General features: G+C 39.0%; 1 protein-coding gene across 1 annotated transcript; it reads right to left on the bottom strand.

Annotated features, from left to right (window-relative positions):
- Window positions 1-7,158: 7,158 nt before the first annotated feature.
- Window positions 7,159-7,800, bottom strand: neurog1 (neurogenin 1). The gene has a single exon (XM_066648529.1). The coding sequence runs from the start codon at window positions 7,798-7,800 to the stop codon at window positions 7,159-7,161; it is 642 nt and encodes a 213-aa protein (XP_066504626.1).
- Window positions 7,801-17,931: the final 10,131 nt, after the last annotated feature.

The raw sequence follows: 17,931 nt of genomic DNA, 5'->3' as shown, positions 1-17,931 counted from the left end.
GCCACAGACTGATCAACTCCATGCCACGCCGCATTGCTGCAGTAATTCAGAAAAAAGGAGCCCCAGCTTAGTATTGAGTGCTGTACATGTTCATACTTTTCATGTTCATACTTTTCAGTTGGACAGCATTTCTAAAAATCCTTTTTTTATTGGTCTTATGTAATATTCTAATTTTCTGAGATTTTCTGATGAATTTGGGGTTTTCATTAGAAGTCAGTTATAATCATCAAATTAAAAGAAACAAACACTTGAAATATATCTGTCTGTGTGTAAGTTTCACTTTTTGAATGGAATTACTGAAATAAATCTATATATATAATATATATATAACCGCGACCATGAAATGGAGAAGCGGAAAAGAAAATGTATGTATGTATGTATGTATAGGACAGCTGCTTTAAAGCTTTAAGCTTCAGTGTACCTTCACAACTTCTTAGTGCAATATTAGCCTCCACAGAAGTTTATTCTGTAAATGTAGGTTGTCCACTATCCACTGTGCAGAAATAAGGGACAGCAAACTGTTTATTTAATGTTAAGCGAAAAGGCCAATCAACTACCAATTATTAATGTCTATTAATTAAGTATTAATGCCTCAGGAAACAAGAAAAGATAATTAAAATTAATTAAACAGAGACAACAGAGAAATATATCAAATCATGAAATATAGTATTGAGTTTTATTTAACTTGTTTCTTTTTTTCTGTATACTTGTTTTCTCTTTTTTTCCCACAGAAATCCTGGATATTTTTCCTTATCTTCAAAGTGATAATATATTTTCTACAAACAGAGCCATTTCTTAAAGCCTCATGAGTGGTTAATTGCTTGGCCTGTGCCGGATAGCTTGTGTTTCCTCTGTACCCAATTACATTAGAAATAAGCCTCTATTTCCCCAACAGATCATTAGTCACCTTAATCACCCAGGCTGCTGTCAGAGGCTCTTTCAGGTCTCCTCGGGAGGTAAGGTGTGAACCCTTCTGTTTGGGTGCTAAGGGGAAGGATTGCACTGATCTGAAGGTGGGCTTTTACAGAGGGCAGTGCTGGGCAGTTGTCAACACTCATGTGCTAATCCCTGTTTGGGATAAGGCCAGAGAATTAGGCTCAAAACTCCAGGGATCAGGGATGAAGCCTGCAGCCCAAATGCAACAGTGATGGCAGGCTGTGATGCTGTTTTTCTAACATCTAGAACTGAGAAACATCTGTCTACAACAGTCAGCCTCGTTTATTTATACATTAAAAATCATTTAATTTATATACATTTTATATATATTGACTTTCATTGAAAGTAATAAAGCATAATTATCTTTCTGTGCATTTACAATTCTGGAGATGCATGATTTTATTGTAAGGGTCAATATATAAATAAATTAAATTCATTTGGAACATCCTTCGTACCTTTGGGATGTGCAGGAGTGGATGAATGACTTCCTGTCATCGACCTCGCCAATGTTTGGCTAAATGTCATCAAATCTATGTGAAATAAGTAGTCTAAAACTAAACAACAGAAAAACACATTAACTACACAAAGTTATAACTTGACAGTATATGAGGAATGTCATTTCTGTGAGAATTTATATTAGTCTCTTAAACAGATAGCAATGGGTGTTTTTTGTCCCATGTGTTTCTGTGCTGGACCCTCTTGGCCGCCACTCATTCATTAACTCTTCTTTCTCATCAAATACTCCCCCTACCATCCCACCTTCTGTTGGTCATTAACTTGCAGTTATTGTTTAATTGCTCTGTGTATTGAGCTCTAGGAGCTTCCATGCTGCTCTCTGGGAGTCTTGACTGAGAAAGCTCGTTCGTCTTCTGTCCATTCTCCTTCCTCTTCTCACTCTCCCAGAACTCCCTTCGCCACATTTCAAGCTCCAAAGTGAATGAATGGAGTACATAGTGCTTCATTATTAATGAATGTTTCGGAACAATCAACACATGATCTAATCTCTCATGTAAAAACTTACAAAACATAACCATTTTGAATGATGTGGAAATCATTTAAATCTGAATTTAATGGGAAAAAGACAAAACGTTGAAATTTTTTTGTTGAGAATATTTATTTAAAATTGAGTATCAGCAAGACGTTTCCAAAAGATTTGGGACAGGGACATTTATAAAACTGTGTTGGGTCATCTCTTATTTGAACAATTCTTTGTAAAGGTATGGGAACTGCAGAGAACTATTGCTGTGGTTTTGAAAGTGAAAGGTTTCCTATTCTTGCTTTATATAGGATTTCAGCAGCTTAACATTTTATAGTGTATTTTATGTTTTGTTTCATAGTGCACAAAATATTTTTAATAGGTGACAGGTCTGGGCTGGATAACAAAATATATGGCCATTCCGTTATTTTGCCCAGAGGACATGGTGTCCATAACTTCATAAACCTTTTCAAATTTTGATTAGTCTGACCATAGGGCACTTTTTCACTTCACCTTAATACATCTCAGTAGAGTTCAGGTCCAGAGAAGGCAGCTGTGGTTCTAGATTTCTAGTTATATATGGTTTCATCTTTGAATTGTAGAAATTTTACTTGCATTTGTGAATACAGAGACACTGTGTGCACAAATAATTGTTTTCCCAAAGTGTCTCTGAGCCCATGCAATTGTTTACATTATAGAGTCATGTCTGTTCTGAATGCAGTGCAGAAATCACACCCATCCAATATTAATACCCTATTCATTTTTGGCCTCGTAGCTTGCATACAGAGATTTCTATGAGATGACTATTAATTATTATAATATTACTATTATTACAACAATATTATATTATTATTATTTTTTTATTATTCATTCATTCATTATCTGAAACCACTTATCCAGTTCAGGGTTGCGGTGAGTCTACCCAGAATCACTGTCATTTTACTCACTGTTATTCTACTATGGACCAACTTTTTGGGAACAGGATTTTTTTTTCTTCCACTTGCACTTCAGCCCTTTAATATTAACTTCAGCGGCGGCACGGTGGCGCAGCAGGTAGTGTCACAGTCACACAGCTCCAGGTTGTGGGTTCGATTCCTGCTTCGGGTGACTGTCTGTGAGGAGTTGGTGTGTTCTCCCTTTGTCTGCGTGGGTTTCCTCCGGGTGACTGTCTGTGAGGAGTTGGTGTATTCCCTCGTGTCTGCGCAGGTTTCCTCTGGTTGCTCCAGTTTCCTCCCACAGTCCAAAAACACATGTTGGTAGGTGGATTGACGACTCAAAAGTGTCCATAGGTGTGAGTGAATGTGTGTGTGTGTCTGTGTTGCCCTGTGAAGGACTGGCGCCCCCTCCAGGGTGTATTCCCGCCTTGCGCCCAATGATTCCAGGTAGGCTCTGGACCCACCACGACACTGAACTGGATAAGCGCTTACAGATAATGAATGAATGAATGAATGAATGAATATTAACTTCAGACATTCACAAAGTTTTTCCTCAGTCATGGCCTATGTAGAAAATGTGATCCTTTAGAGGAAAGAAAAGGAAAGAGAACACAATTTCAAAGTGCTCTTTGAAATGAAAAAAAAAATCATTAAAAAAGATGAAGCATTCAAATATGGACACTATATATCAGGTATTAATTGATATATATATATATATACTGCATTAATTATAATTTCCTCTTCCGCTATAGTTTGGGCTAGAGTGAATGAAAGCCCTTTTCCTCCCATTCACATTTACTATTTCATGATGGTCACTTTTTGTACTAAGCTCAATAACATGCCAATAAATATATTCCGCCATGCAAACCCCCTCCCTCCCTTTCATATACATGAATAAAATGTTTGACTAACGCTTCTGACCCTCTGAGGTTGGCCACCCTTGCTGAAATGACTAAAAGAGCTGCTTCAAACATCTACAGTCTTGAGATCAATGAGGGTCTTCTTTGAAAAATGGAGATACTTAAGACAGAAGGAGGTCAAGTCTATGTGGATCTTTTGGCCTAATGCCCACCCAGAGCCCCATACGAGCGAGTGGGAGGTGTAGCTGTGTGCTCATGGCTGTACAAACATGAAGGGTGTTTTGATGTTTTTATGCCCGTTGACATGGAAGGCCATCTCCTTGGGAGGTGAGGGGTCTTTTGCCACTGAGTGACCTTTGACCTGCATGAGTCCTGGTGCACCGATACTGGCTTTCAGCCCCGAGGGGACCAGGGGGAGGGGATACGTTTAGAAGCCTCAGTTGTAGGCATTGCTTTGAGAGTGTGGCCAAATTATAAACTGAGAAATGAACCTCTTAACAGGAGATGAATTGCTGGACCTTTCAGGAGCCGCACAGCTGAGTGCATTCTGTATCATAAAACAAAGCCTTAAATAAATGTATTTTATTTTCAATGTTTATGTTATTTTCTTATATTTTGGAAAAATGTCATATGCTTTAATGTCTTAATGTATTAGTGGAAAATTGAGAGGGATATTATTTAATATTAAACTCATTCTGCAAAACTTTGTCCATAATCAATGTATTATTTGGACATTGGTTTAGAAATTTCTAGCTCTTGAATGGTCATAACCATAACCACAAATAACTATAACCATAACCATAAATATGAATGGTCACGTGTTCAATATCTTATGTAATGCCATTATTATTTTATTTTTCATCATTTAAGAAATATTCCCATAAATGTTTTTAAATAAAAATAAATAAAATAAATATAAAAATAAAAGACCATCATTATTTACTTGCATTCCTTTTTTTTTTTTTTTTTTTTTTTTACAATGAAACTGATCTTTCACAATGAACAGAGAAAGAATTAAATAATTATATTCTTCAGTTATAACCTTAAAATATGATCTTCACATATTTCAGGTATAATGTGTTTTTTGATTTTCATTTTAACAAGTTATTGATGTAACGCAGCTTTAAGCTTAACACTTCTATACCAATGAAATTCAGTCTTTGCTCAGTCATTTTAAATAAGCTTCTTAGATCTTTAGGGGGGGTATGTTGGACCTCAGAGATGTTTGGTGGTCTCTAATGAGCAGGGGCTACTGAACTGAGAGTAATGTGATTGCAGGTGCAGTGGACTGGGTTTGTGCTGCCAACTGCTCGTGGTGCTGTGCTGGAAAACAAAGACACGCAGAGCTATTCATAAAGCTCGGTTCTATTATCTATTATCAGCGCACACATGATCATGCAGAGAAAATCATTATTTAACAACAGAATAAAAGCCCAACAACAACAGGTGGTAGGACGGTGGCACTGGCACTGTCCTGTGTATAGTCCTACACTCTGTGTGTGTGTGTGAGTGTGTGTGTGTGTGTGTGTGTGTGTGTGGTGATGGGGGGCGGGCTTGAGGGCTACAGGTTTGGGGTTCCCCCTTTATCTGCCCCCTGCCTGAGGCTCTGAGCATGTGTTGCTGGACCAGTGAGGTCCGACCCTCAACACACACACGCTCACAAACACTTACCAAGCCTTGACTCCAACTCATGTAAACTTTCAAACCAAGACCCCTCAATGCATGGCTAAGCATTTCCACTTTGCAAATGCAGTTTCCTAAAGGTAGTCTCAAGCAGGCAGAATGAGAGAGCCAGGGATACTTACATCATATACATGGGAAGTAATCACAGATACATACAGGGCTGGGCTTTCAAGCAACTGGCAAGTGGTGAAGGGCCAGGCCACATAAAGGCCACATAAAGGCCACATAAATGTACACATCAGCAGATTTAGGTATAAGTAAACTGAAATTATTTAATATAAAATAGATTTACACAAGAGAGATGACACATTCATAGATATAGAACCATCTCCACATCCTCTTCTTGGGAATATGTAAATTATCTGCAAAAAATTTCATACAAGCAAATTATTTTTATGGCAAAAACAAAAATTTCACTTTTCATTGTTGTTTATTGTAAGTTCCCATCGATTTATAAATCAATTATTGTATATTTTTGTTATTTATTTTAGATTTAAGACAAAGAAAATATTGTATAATAATAAAAATGTAACAGTTGATGATGTTTGTTTTCATATTTATTTACAAAGTTATTGTAATATTATTATTAATCTTATTATTGTTGTTATTATTACTATTATTACTGTTATTATTATTGTTGTTGTTGTTATTATTATTGTTTCATTTTAATTATTTTGATATTTTGAGTCTTTGTTTCTTTAGTTGATTATGTCCTGGTTTAAAAGTGTACTGTCCCTTCTGCCATTGTCACTGGAGGTGTTGGATGAATGGAGGGACGCTTTAACGCATCAAACCGTTTTTTTCTTGTATAATTGAATGTGGTTCATTATAAAATCCAGTCAGTGTGTGTTTACTGCCCAACCGCACCCCCCCCTCCCCTACGCCCTCATACACACATTCTGTTTGATGGATGAGCATCAGTCAGCAAAAATCCCCAGAGCTTCATCTGCTGATCTTCCTAACACCCTCCACACACACCCCAACAATCACACAAACACAAAACAGAGAATAAGAGAGAGAGAGAGAAAGAAAGAAAGAAAGAAAGAAAGAAAGAAAGAAAGAAAGAAAATGTCTTCAGTTTTTTTTAAAAAAACATATTTTATTCGTATAAAAATGGGTCAAAATTATACTTTTAAGTAAATACATAATAGAATAAATCTCTTTATATACAATAAAATACAATCATATCAAAGCCACAAGTTGAATAAATAAAAGAGAAACAATGAAGTAAGGGTAGTAACGGCTTGTGAAGGCACAATTTTTGTTTTTCTGTTAAAGCAGAACTGAGTGTGTGCCCAGTGGAGGCTGTGCGACCTTCAGGAGCAGGAGTGCCCATGAGTTTGTCCACGACTGTATCTGTTAGTGGACATACCTAGCCCTATAGCTGGCCTCTGAGTGGAAGCTGGACAAAGGGAAACAGAAACAAATCGAAATCAAACCGAACCAAAAAAAAGTGCAAGAAACGGTTCGTGTGGGAACAGCAAGAGTCAACAGAATGAGTCGAAGAAGTCTCTCGCGAGAGTTTGGGAGTCCTAAGGCAAGCAGTGAAGTTCTGAGCTGAGTCTTTGCATCTGGAAAGAACAGTCGCGTGCACAAGTTTGGACCCCCACCCTCCCCACCCCTCCCACTTTGCTCAGATGCCATATCTTCGTTGTAGATGATTCTCTGCGGGATAATAATCTACAAATCCTGTAGCCCACTTCTGAAAATGTCACTTCATCAGGGTGGTCTATTTCTGCACGCGACTCTCCGCTCGTTTGTGCTCTCGCTAGTATGAGTCGTACGGCAGGAAGGTGTGGTGGTGGCTGTAGCGGTAGAGCACGTCCGCTTGTACGTAGCCGTATTCCTCCGCCGCCTCCGTCTCTGCCTCTGGGCTTCCGGGCTCTGAGGCGCTGTAAGACGGCGAGGAGGCGGATGAGCAAGCGCTGGACACCCAGGAGCGCGCGTCGCTGCCCGGGCTCTGTGGAGGAGGCTCTACGGCAGCGGCGGCGGCCACGGCGCGCGCTCTGTCGTGCATGCGCACAGCCTCGGACAGCGCCCAGATGTAGTTGTGCGCAAAGCGGAGCGTCTCGATCTTCGTGAGTTTCGTGTCGTCGGGCAGCGCGGGGAGCACGCTCCGCAGCGCGTCCAGTGCCCCGTTCAGCGCGTGCATGCGGTTGCGCTCGCGGTCGTTCGCCTTCAGCCGCCGGTTCTTCTTGGCCACGTGCACGGTGGCGTCGGTGCGCGCGCGAGGTCCGCGCCGCTGCTTCTTCTTTGGCGGCTGCTGAAGCTCGAGGTCGTGCATCTCTTCCAGTTGATGCTGCTGCAGAAGCGCCGGGGAGGTGGCGGAGTCCTCGTCGTCAGTGCACGTGAAGTAGTCACAGCTTGAGCAGTCCACGTCAGAGAAGGCGCCCTCCATCGCGGTGCACATGGCTGAAGATCTGCGGAACACAAGGAGGAAACAGCCGGTGAGCGAGGGAAGAGAAGTAGCATGGATGGATAGAGCTGGGGCACACTGTTCCTAACGTAAGTTATTTAGCGTTACATTCAGCCAGTAAAGAATTAACGGTGTTCCCTGAAGCAGTCCTTACAACATGCATGAGAAGAGCGCGTGAAGCTGCAGTGTGAGCGTTCGTTTACCTGTGGCTGAAAGTTGCGGTCACTCGGAGAAAGCAAGAGTCAAAGGAGTGTCCCTGCAGATTAGAGATGGCTTCAGAGTTCGTTTCTGATCTCGTCGGCACGCGCCCGTGTCGTTCCCGTTCTTCAATCAGCTCGCGTGAGCCGGTGAGCTTGGCACACGACCGACCTCACTTACCTTATATACCCCGATGAGACAATGCACGCGCCCCCCCGCGCGCGTCCCCCTCCTCCTGCGGCATTTTCCTGGAGGATGAATGAATGAATGAATGGGCTGCAGCAGGTCTGCCCCGTGCCGCGCGACTATCTCATTAGCATAATTTATGCCCGTTGTTTGCTCGCGCTCCAGAGCGTGTGCCTCTAATCACCGCCAGCCAATCGGAGCGCTCGAGCGTCCTCGGAGCCACGCGCATCGCACACAGCGCTTAGAGTTTCTAAAAGGAAAGAAAGAAAGTAAGAAAAAGAAAGAAAAAAGAAAGAAAGAATAAACCATGAAAGAAAAAAAGCGCCTCAAGCCAGGCACACTCTGCCTAAATGTCTCTCGCTTTCTCTCTCTCTCTGGGTCTATATCTCTGTACATTTAATTTCTTTATCCGGATAAACTCCAACCAAGTCTCAAAAAACTATAGCTGCAACTAAAACTACTGCTGCTGCTGGATGTAGAATATTACTTATTACCATCCGAGAAAGAGTTAGAGTTAGGAGACTGCTCGACAAGCATTTATTTATCTTTATAAATATTTATTCATTAAAAACAGGCATTCAAATAATGTCCCCCCAAAAAAGCAATGTTATTACATTTATAACGGTTCGCTAAATTTCCGTCATTAATTATTATCCTCAGTATCTTTTTTACGTTTATTTGCAATTACTCCTGCAGGTTCTATAAGCAAAACATGTTCTAGTTGCACTCTAAAGGACACACACACACACACACACACATATATATATATATATATATAAATGCACAATGCATACATTTTTTTCGAATTTGAGAAAGAAAAAGTAAAAAAGTTGAACATAGGAATATATGAAAATTTAATACATACAATTCAGAAATTTGCATAATACAATAATGAAAGGTACTGAAGATCTGCACTTGAGAGTATGTCACATAGAATAAAAAAGATTATCATTTTTGTATACACTACCCGTAAAATATTTGGACACGCCCACTCTGGGAGGTTTTCTTTTGTTTTTGGCCATTTTCCACATATTGTGAATGTACAGCACCAGTCATAGGTTTGGACATCTTCTCATTCAGCAGTTTTTTCTTCTACATTGTAAATCAACATTAAAACTATGAAGGAACACATATGGTATTACCCAGTAAACAATTAGCCGTTGATTCAACGTTGAAATAACGTAATGACTGCCGTCTAATCAACGTTCTTTTAAGGTTGAAAATGAAAGTTGAAAAGACGTCCAAACACAAACATTAAAGCGATGACTATTAGACGTATTTTGGACGTTATTAATTGGTCCCGAAATAAATTGCTTGTATAAAACGCGTTTTGGACGTCCACTGACGTTATCGATTGGTCACCACTTAACTAACTTATTAAGATGGATTTTGGACGTCCATTGACGTTTAAAATATGCCCTTGGCGGACAGACTACTTTTAGATCTATTTTGAATGTCCAGGGACGTTCCTTGTTTACTGGGTACGCAGTAAACAAAGAAGTGTGAAACACACCAGAATATGTGAATATGTTTTAGATAAAAGAGTTATCTGAGTTGTCATAAAGTTTTAAATGTTATAGCGACATTTACACGGAAGGAGAGGTAGTGTTTAAAGGTTATGAAAATAAAGGCAAAGCCTGTCATCATCATCACCATCATCACCGGCATCACCATCATCATCATCATCATCATCATCATCATCATCATCATCATCACCAACATCATTGTTTTCATCCCCTCAGACTAAACTCGTCCAACTGTTGCTCTTTGCTCGTTTCTCATCTCTGACCGAAGCAGATGAAGCTCTGCGTTAAATCACTCCGCAGCGCAGCGTCTCTTCAGTTTTATTTAAAGACATCTTTATGAGACAGCCGTACAATTGACCATTAATTATTCCATTTATTCGCGCGCATGCAGCTCTTTGGAGTGCGGTGGAAGGGGGCAGTGGTGAGGGCCAGTTGGAGGAGAGACCTGCAGGGCCTTTCTCCCCGCGCCATTATGAGGAGAGGGAGACAGTCATTTATAAATAATTACACAATGTTTAGAGTCTTCAGGCATGTATAATATATCAAAGCGATTAGAAGGTGAATTGTTCCATTGTGCTCTTCTCCCCTCTCTCCTTTTCAGCTCTCCATCGCCTTGTCCTCCGTCCAAACTCTGCGCCTCATGCGCCTTTTGTCACTCATTTCTCTCTCTCTCTCTCTCTCTCTCTCTCTCTCTCTCTCTCTCTCTCTCTCTCTCTCTCTCTCTCTCTCTCTCTCTCTCTCACTCTCTATTTTTTTTCCTCGGCCTGCAACACTCCAATAGCATCATTCTCATTCAAATAGTCGCATGCAGCGTGAACAAAAGCGCACGTTAGTGGCCTCAAGTGAACCACGTCCGGCGCTGCTGAGACATGAAGATGTGATGGACAAGGATCTTGTTTTTCTAAACTCTACTTTCATGTTTTCAACAACTAAATTCAAAACTTCTCTCTTTTCCACGGCGTGAATAGCTTTCTCTTTCTACCCGGCCGCGCTTCAGGCGACACTCCAGCCCCACTGCGCTTTGTTTACGCGACTGTTTCTAGTTTTACTGGGGCATGGATTTTATTATCACAGCACCAACCTGTCAGCAATAACTTCAAAGCCCAGAAACAGCTTGAATTCCCATTTGGGCTTTCGTCACTCAGGCCATTAGAGATAGAACCGTGGGCTTATTGCGCACATAAAGTGATAAAAAGTAACGCTTTTACAATATGACTTATTTCCATGGAAATGATGGATGGAAAGAGGAGGAGGTTGTGGAGGAGAAGGGGCGGGGGTGTTTTTTTTTTTTTTGCCCACAGTTGAGAAGGGTTGCCAAGGTGATTTTGACAGGATTAGGCCCAAGTGCACGGGATCTTATTGCATTTCAATAGCAGCAACACGTGAGAAAATGAAACAAGCGTATTAGAGAAAGAGGCGAAAGAGGCGAAAGAGCTGCTTCTCACCCGGCAAACTCACTCTCAGCTCGGGGCTCAGGAGCATGCAGAGAAAAACAAAGCAGCAGCAACAACCCCGAACCAGACAGGAGGACAACTATGAACATGAGAGATGCACGTGTGTTGTTGAACCAATAGTGTAATATATTCTGGGGCACTACAACTAAAATGCACAGTAAAACTATACACGTGATGTATGTGGGGTGGTAAGGTTAAGTTTATGGGGATGTGTTAGGGTTAGGGTTAGATGTAGCTGGTAGCTGTAGACTCTGGGATGCATTTAGTGGCACAAAACCGACCCAGACACTTTGGTGAACATAGACGCTTTATAAGATACTGGGGATGTTTTGTTGATTTTCTCACCGAATAAACAGAGACATGGCACATCCCTGTTCTGCTGTAATTGTGTGTTTTTTATAGTATAACGGGTCATATACACCTTGCAATTAATTTAACAGATCGTTAGACAATGTGCTTTAAATTGCGCGTTGTGCGCTGATTATTTTTACTTAGTAAATCAAATAGTCCCTGAGCACACGACTGTATTTGTCCTGAGGTCCTTTCTAAAGCCCTTATTGAAGGCCGACTCTGTGACGTGTGCATGTGTGGGACGTGCGCTTTCTTCTCGCACAGAAAACCTGCTCAATTTATTTCATATCGACCAAGGCAACCCCGAATTCAAATGCAATTCTGCGTGTTTGGGCGCAGCATTAATCCGCGGGTATTAACGCGATTACCGCGCGCAAAAGATCTTTGAGTCAGAAAGTCTGATAGAAGTTTTCACATGGTAATCCCCGGAATAATCCCTTCCCCTGGCAGCGGGGCTCGCGGGGCTTTCTCTCCGAGCCTCGCGCACCACGGTCAGAAAGGGGGCCATTACTTTTCAATGATAATTAATTCCTTACTCCACTGCCTCAATTGTAGAGAGATGGCACTCCCCACAGCAGAAAAGAAACACCCCCTTCAACACACACACACACACACACACACACACAGAGAGAGAGAGAGAGAGAGAGAGAGAGAGAGAGAAAGTACTACCAGCCTAACTCAACACTAACCGGTTCCCAACCTTATAATCTTAACAAATCTTCACCTTAAAATTATTATGCAACAGGGACATGATTTTTGCCCTCATTAAGGAAGAGAAATCCCCAACTCTGTGAGTGTGTGTACAGATTCTGTTCCCTAAAATGTGATGCTTAAACCACACACACACATACACACACACACACACACACACACACACACACACACACACACACACACACACACACACAAAACATGTACACTAGTTTTATCATTAAGTTTCATTACACATTTCTTACACATCTATTAAACCTTTATTAAATAGTAACCTGTAAGAATAATTCTGGTCCACGTTGTTATAATCTGTGCATACATTAATTTTTATATTGCATTTGTTGGTATGATTACCTACTTGCTTCTTTTTCTGTTTACATATACATGAAGATATGAAAAACATATCGACATAATGTTAAGTTACTTTAGCAGTTGCAGTCTTTTTCTCATCGTTTATAAAAATAAAATTCCACACTTGTGTATCTCCTTTACAAAAGAAGTTGTCTAAAATTATCATTCACTAAAATGTTTTTCTTAGATTCAAAATTAGGTTTTTTATAGTTATCCTCAACTACAGATGTGTTTAAAAGCAAATAATGTGTACATTGTTACCCTGTTAGAATAATGAACATAATACATCAACAATATCTTGTTGTCCTTGCTTATGTGTTGTTGGCAGTTGTTGGTTGTATGTCATATACTGTGTCCATAGAGACTGGTAAATTCAAAGTATTGACTCGTAAACTGACAGAGTACAGTCCTTAGAGCAGAACTGGGACTCGCTGCTGTTGATTATCACAACCTGTTGCTGATTTGAATGGTGTAAAATTTATGTTACAATCAAAATATTAGTAAATCAGATTAGATCTGAGATTTGATGAAAACAAAACAATACAACAATGAAAAGAAAATCTTCAAACGTAGAGTAAAATACAGATATTTACACTGGAAAAAAAGTTTATAAATACATTTTGTGTGTTTACAGGATTTTTAAACAGGTGCTATTATTAATAGTTTTGGAATCTCATTAGAGGTTATGTAAATGCAAATGGCAGGCCCACATTGTGAACCGGACACAAAATGTACCAGTTCGTGAACCTTGTACAATCAATCAGATGCCAAATGTTTAAATACGGACCCTGCAGCCAGGCATTCACTTGTCTGTGTGTATTTGTGCAAGTGCATAATTTACCTCTAGTTTACCCTACATTAGCCCTCACAATGAGACCTGTGTCTCTAAAGACTTTATCATTCACAGTAACCAGGGCAACTCCTTGGCAAAATGTGAAGAAGCTTTGCCTGTGGTATACCATAGTTAAAAGAGAACACAAGCCCCAGATTAATGACCACTACACACACCTGACCTTACAGCACCAGCACATGCATTACAGTAGCCTTTCAGCAGCTTTGTGAACTCTAGATGTGAATCCAGCCGTATGTTCTGCACTTCCTGTTTTAACGTACTTGAATTCTGCTCTGTGCTCCTCTCTTTATATTGTAGTAGTGTCATTTCTTTTTGTCTGTTCTGGGATTTTGGGAAAAGTTTTGAATTAATGTTTTTTTAACTAGCTTTATTGGCATTAAAATGTACTTTTATTCAATTTTACATTTAATTGTTTACAAGTATGGTAGTTATAACTTGTTTTCAGAAAAGAATGATAATATATAAAGCAGAAATCACTACATTATGAAGTAATCTTTAAGTGCTTGCACACCTAAGAAGATTCATAACAGAACATTGAAAAAATGACTCAATATTTTTCATCCAAACATAAGGCATCTTAATTTATTGTTAAGCTTTGTGTAACTTAAAGATTATTTTATATGTTGTGTATTTCCTTATTTGGTCTCAATACTCACAGGAATCTACAGCAGCCTGAGAAACTCCTTGTCAATGTAGTAAACATATTCTGAATTTGGTCATATTTATAACTGTCTAAATAGTCTCATTTTCAGAGAGACTTGACAGAGATCTGATGCCCGCTTTAAGGAGCACCCGAGGCATGGAGTTGGGTGGTGGCATCACTTGTAGGTGCTCGAGCAGGCCATATGGTTTTGAGTGCGATAACTTGAATCTGGAGCCAACAATGGAGTAATTGAGAAGGGGAAGAGGTCTGAGCTTGACTCGGCAAAGCTGCAAAAACTCCCTCTTTCACTCTAATGAAGCTGTTGTCTGGAGATTGTGTGTGGGGCTGGGAGGATGGTGGTGGACGTGATTTGTCATACAATCTGAATCTTTAGGAGGGCCGGAGAAAGACCTCCTCTCCATATGTCTGCTTATTTTGCATCTGAAAGCTGCGGGTGGAGATGGGGGAAGAGAGAAGGGGAAGGAAAAGTAGTGAATTGAGGCACTGGACCAGGATTTCTCTTTCTGTGTCTGCTCAGGCAAAACAAACCAACATCAGATATGTTTTACTTTCCAATGCCACAACATGAAGCTTGATGTCTTTACCATTTCATATTTTGGGACATTTTGTCCAAACAACACACCATGGATTATCTGCACATATTATTGGGTTTTAGATTTACAGAAGGATCACAATAATACACATCTTTTTTAATAAGCCAGTTTTTTAGTCCTGAAGACAAGTAGACCAATGCACAGGCCACGATTCATGAAATATTAAAGATGAAATATTGGAAATTGCACTAACAACAACAACAACAACAACAACAATAATAAATGGTATTGTTCATTGCAACTTATAACCAGTCCATTATATTGATGTAGATATTATAATTAGCTTAATATCACCACACACTAAGTTATTAAAGTGTACATGATCTGCATTATTATTAAACAAGTATTTTTTTTTTTTGCATTAGTACTTCCATAAGATTTGTGTGTGACTATTGTTTCTATGTATTTTACTTGAAAATTTCCCAATGTCTGTTTACATCTTGGAGATGAACATACAGTTCTTGTTATTGTGCTTTTTAAAATTGACAAGTGCAAATGACATGTTTTCTGATTGGCTGCACTCATTCTTGAAACATTCCTGGTTAAATACTCCTTATACATATGCAGATTTGTGATTTTTTTTTCTTTTGTGAGATCACAAAGTCTGTACATCCAGAATGGGCCATAGTGGCAGCTTAAGTTTGGTATAAACGAAATAGACAATGGTATTTTATAAACTTGATTGTAATTTAAATAATTATATAATTTGAAGATCTGAAATATTTCATTTTTCAAATGAAATACGGTGCAGTATGAATAAAAAATATTAAGAAAATTCAGTGTGCCTTCTGCAGAAAGAATAATAGACTTTATTGCTGTGAGTGTAAAACTGTTGCTTCTTCTGCTGCTGTTGCTGCTGAATGTTATTAAAGTGTTTTTTTAAAAATATATATTATTAGGAATATCTATGTTCTCCACTTTTTTTGTAAAAGAAGGAAATGCTTTCACTGTGATCCTCAACTGATCAAAACCTACATTATTCTTTAAAGAATAACAACATAAACATTCTAACCCTTGAGCGAAACAAGAACCACTTGAAAGAATGCAGCTGGACAATGTGGAGCTTTGAAACAATGGCAGCACTTCTGCTTTAGGTGTCGCTACTAGTGAACATAGACCACCATGTAATGAAAGAGCAGTGGCTAACTATACAAGTGCAATTATGCCCGGACAAAAGCAGTAGGGCTTCCCCCGAGTCAGTGGGCACACTACTGACCACTGGAATGGTAATAGTCACCCAGCATAATGTCTTTTAGAACAGGTGTGAAAGAGAGGAGTGGAGAGGTTACTCTCACTACTGCTGAAAAAGGTCGGTGAATGGTGAAGTGGAATATTGAACATTAAATTTCCAATATCTATAAATGTCTTGCATAATATATGTCCTCAAATTAAATTACTTCTGGGTTATACCTGTGAAAGTTGTTCTGCTATAAATGACCTATCGAAATATCAAAATTTCCTCCTTTGTCCATAGCATTTATATGAAAAAATGTATATGAATATTTATATGAAATTCATATGAAAAAAAAAAACAAAACAAAACCAGATGAAATATAGCCGCAAACAGCAATTACAGGGGACCAAGCAAGAAATGGCATTCCTTGGCACCATGGGATCCTTTGCAACTCTTTTTGCTTTAACTGTATTTTTTCCTGATTTGGATACACTTGTGAAATTTTAAACATCTGACATTTTGCATTGAAAGTGCTTCAATTCAGCACATAAATCAGCTGCTGGGTTTGAACCCAAGACCATTCAATTACAAAGGCCAAATGCTATCAGGTACCATTACTTGCATTTTTGGTGTTTCACTGCATTCATTACACTATTAAAAATTTTAGTAAATATTTAGTCATACATGAATATATTCATCATTTCAGAGTGGAAATTTTTGAAGTAGTTCTTTCAAAATGTACTTTATTCTATGTTCAATTTGTAAAATAATATTAAATGAGAACATTTTTGACATTCTAGTTTAGCCACTTAAACATCTCTGGGATTTGACCCTAAGCGTTCTAGTTCCAAGGTCAATCACTAACAGATTGCTCCACTTGTGGAATGTGGTTGGACACATTTTCATTGCACTCTTTTAATGTTGATATGAATAATGAGTGTGAATGAATCATGCATAAAACACACCAAACTAAACAGCCACAGGCTTCAAACCCCTGACTATCTGCATTCAAAATAAAGCACTGAAAGCCTGCACCACAGCCTTCCACAATCATTCATTACACTGTTTGAAACTGAATTTCAATAAGAAATCAAGCACAAATTGAATCATTCTTTAAGATTTTTCAGTTCCTATGAACTTTAGATGTCTTTCCATTCTTCAGGCTGGTTGGGGTCATTTAATTTGCCTGAGTAGTGGGAGAAGAGTACTACTAGTTGACCATGTTTCATGTCTCTACATCTTATGGTTTGGTCTGTGCAAAACTGTACTTATGGAAGGGAAAAAATCTATACTAATCATATCAGTTTTGATGTATTATTAGCAAAAATAAAACACTGTACTGGAAGATTGACTCACGTTTGTGTACAAGGTTCTTACAGCATTCACAGTCGCTGAAGCCCATCTCAGGATTTGAAAACTGAACCTAAGGGTCAAGGAGTCAGTTGCTTGCATGTTACACCACAAGGGACCTGTGAACACCCATCACATCTTGAGCCTCTTTAAATGGTGGAGTAATATGGAATCAAGCACCATAGTTGCGAGTATTTCAAATACTTTGAATTATTATCATTATAACAAAAATTCTCATGAAAATTAACTTAACATTCTGTTTCAGGTTGACATTTGGGAAATGGGTTTTAAATTTCATTGCAAATTGAACATCCAAAATAAAGTTATTGAAGCAGTTAAAAACACACCCAGCACCACATGGATTGATTGTTGTACTCCAGCCAAAAGATGCAAAAATCTGTTTGAAAAATCTGATTGTTTGATAATTACTTACTTTGAGATGCCACAGAATATTTTAATACCATGCTTGAACATATGTGGTGAAAGCCCAGTGACTAGTTCGAAATGGGCATTTTTCAAACTTTCATGAGCTGAACAAAAACTATCCACTTTTATAATGGACATGTATTTACAAAATTGTCAGGCTTGGTGCACTGTATAAAAAGATATAAAACATTTGTGCACAAGGTAAAGACATAAGTTATTATCCTTGGTTTTTCTGAATAGCACCACCGAGGTTGATGGACATGACATTTTACAGGCTAAAAACATGAG

This window comes from Hoplias malabaricus, chromosome 17, assembly GCF_029633855.1.
Source record: "Hoplias malabaricus isolate fHopMal1 chromosome 17, fHopMal1.hap1, whole genome shotgun sequence".
NCBI classification, from domain to species: Eukaryota; Metazoa; Chordata; class Actinopteri; order Characiformes; family Erythrinidae; genus Hoplias; species Hoplias malabaricus.
This window is presented reverse-complemented; position numbering and strand designations above follow the sequence as displayed.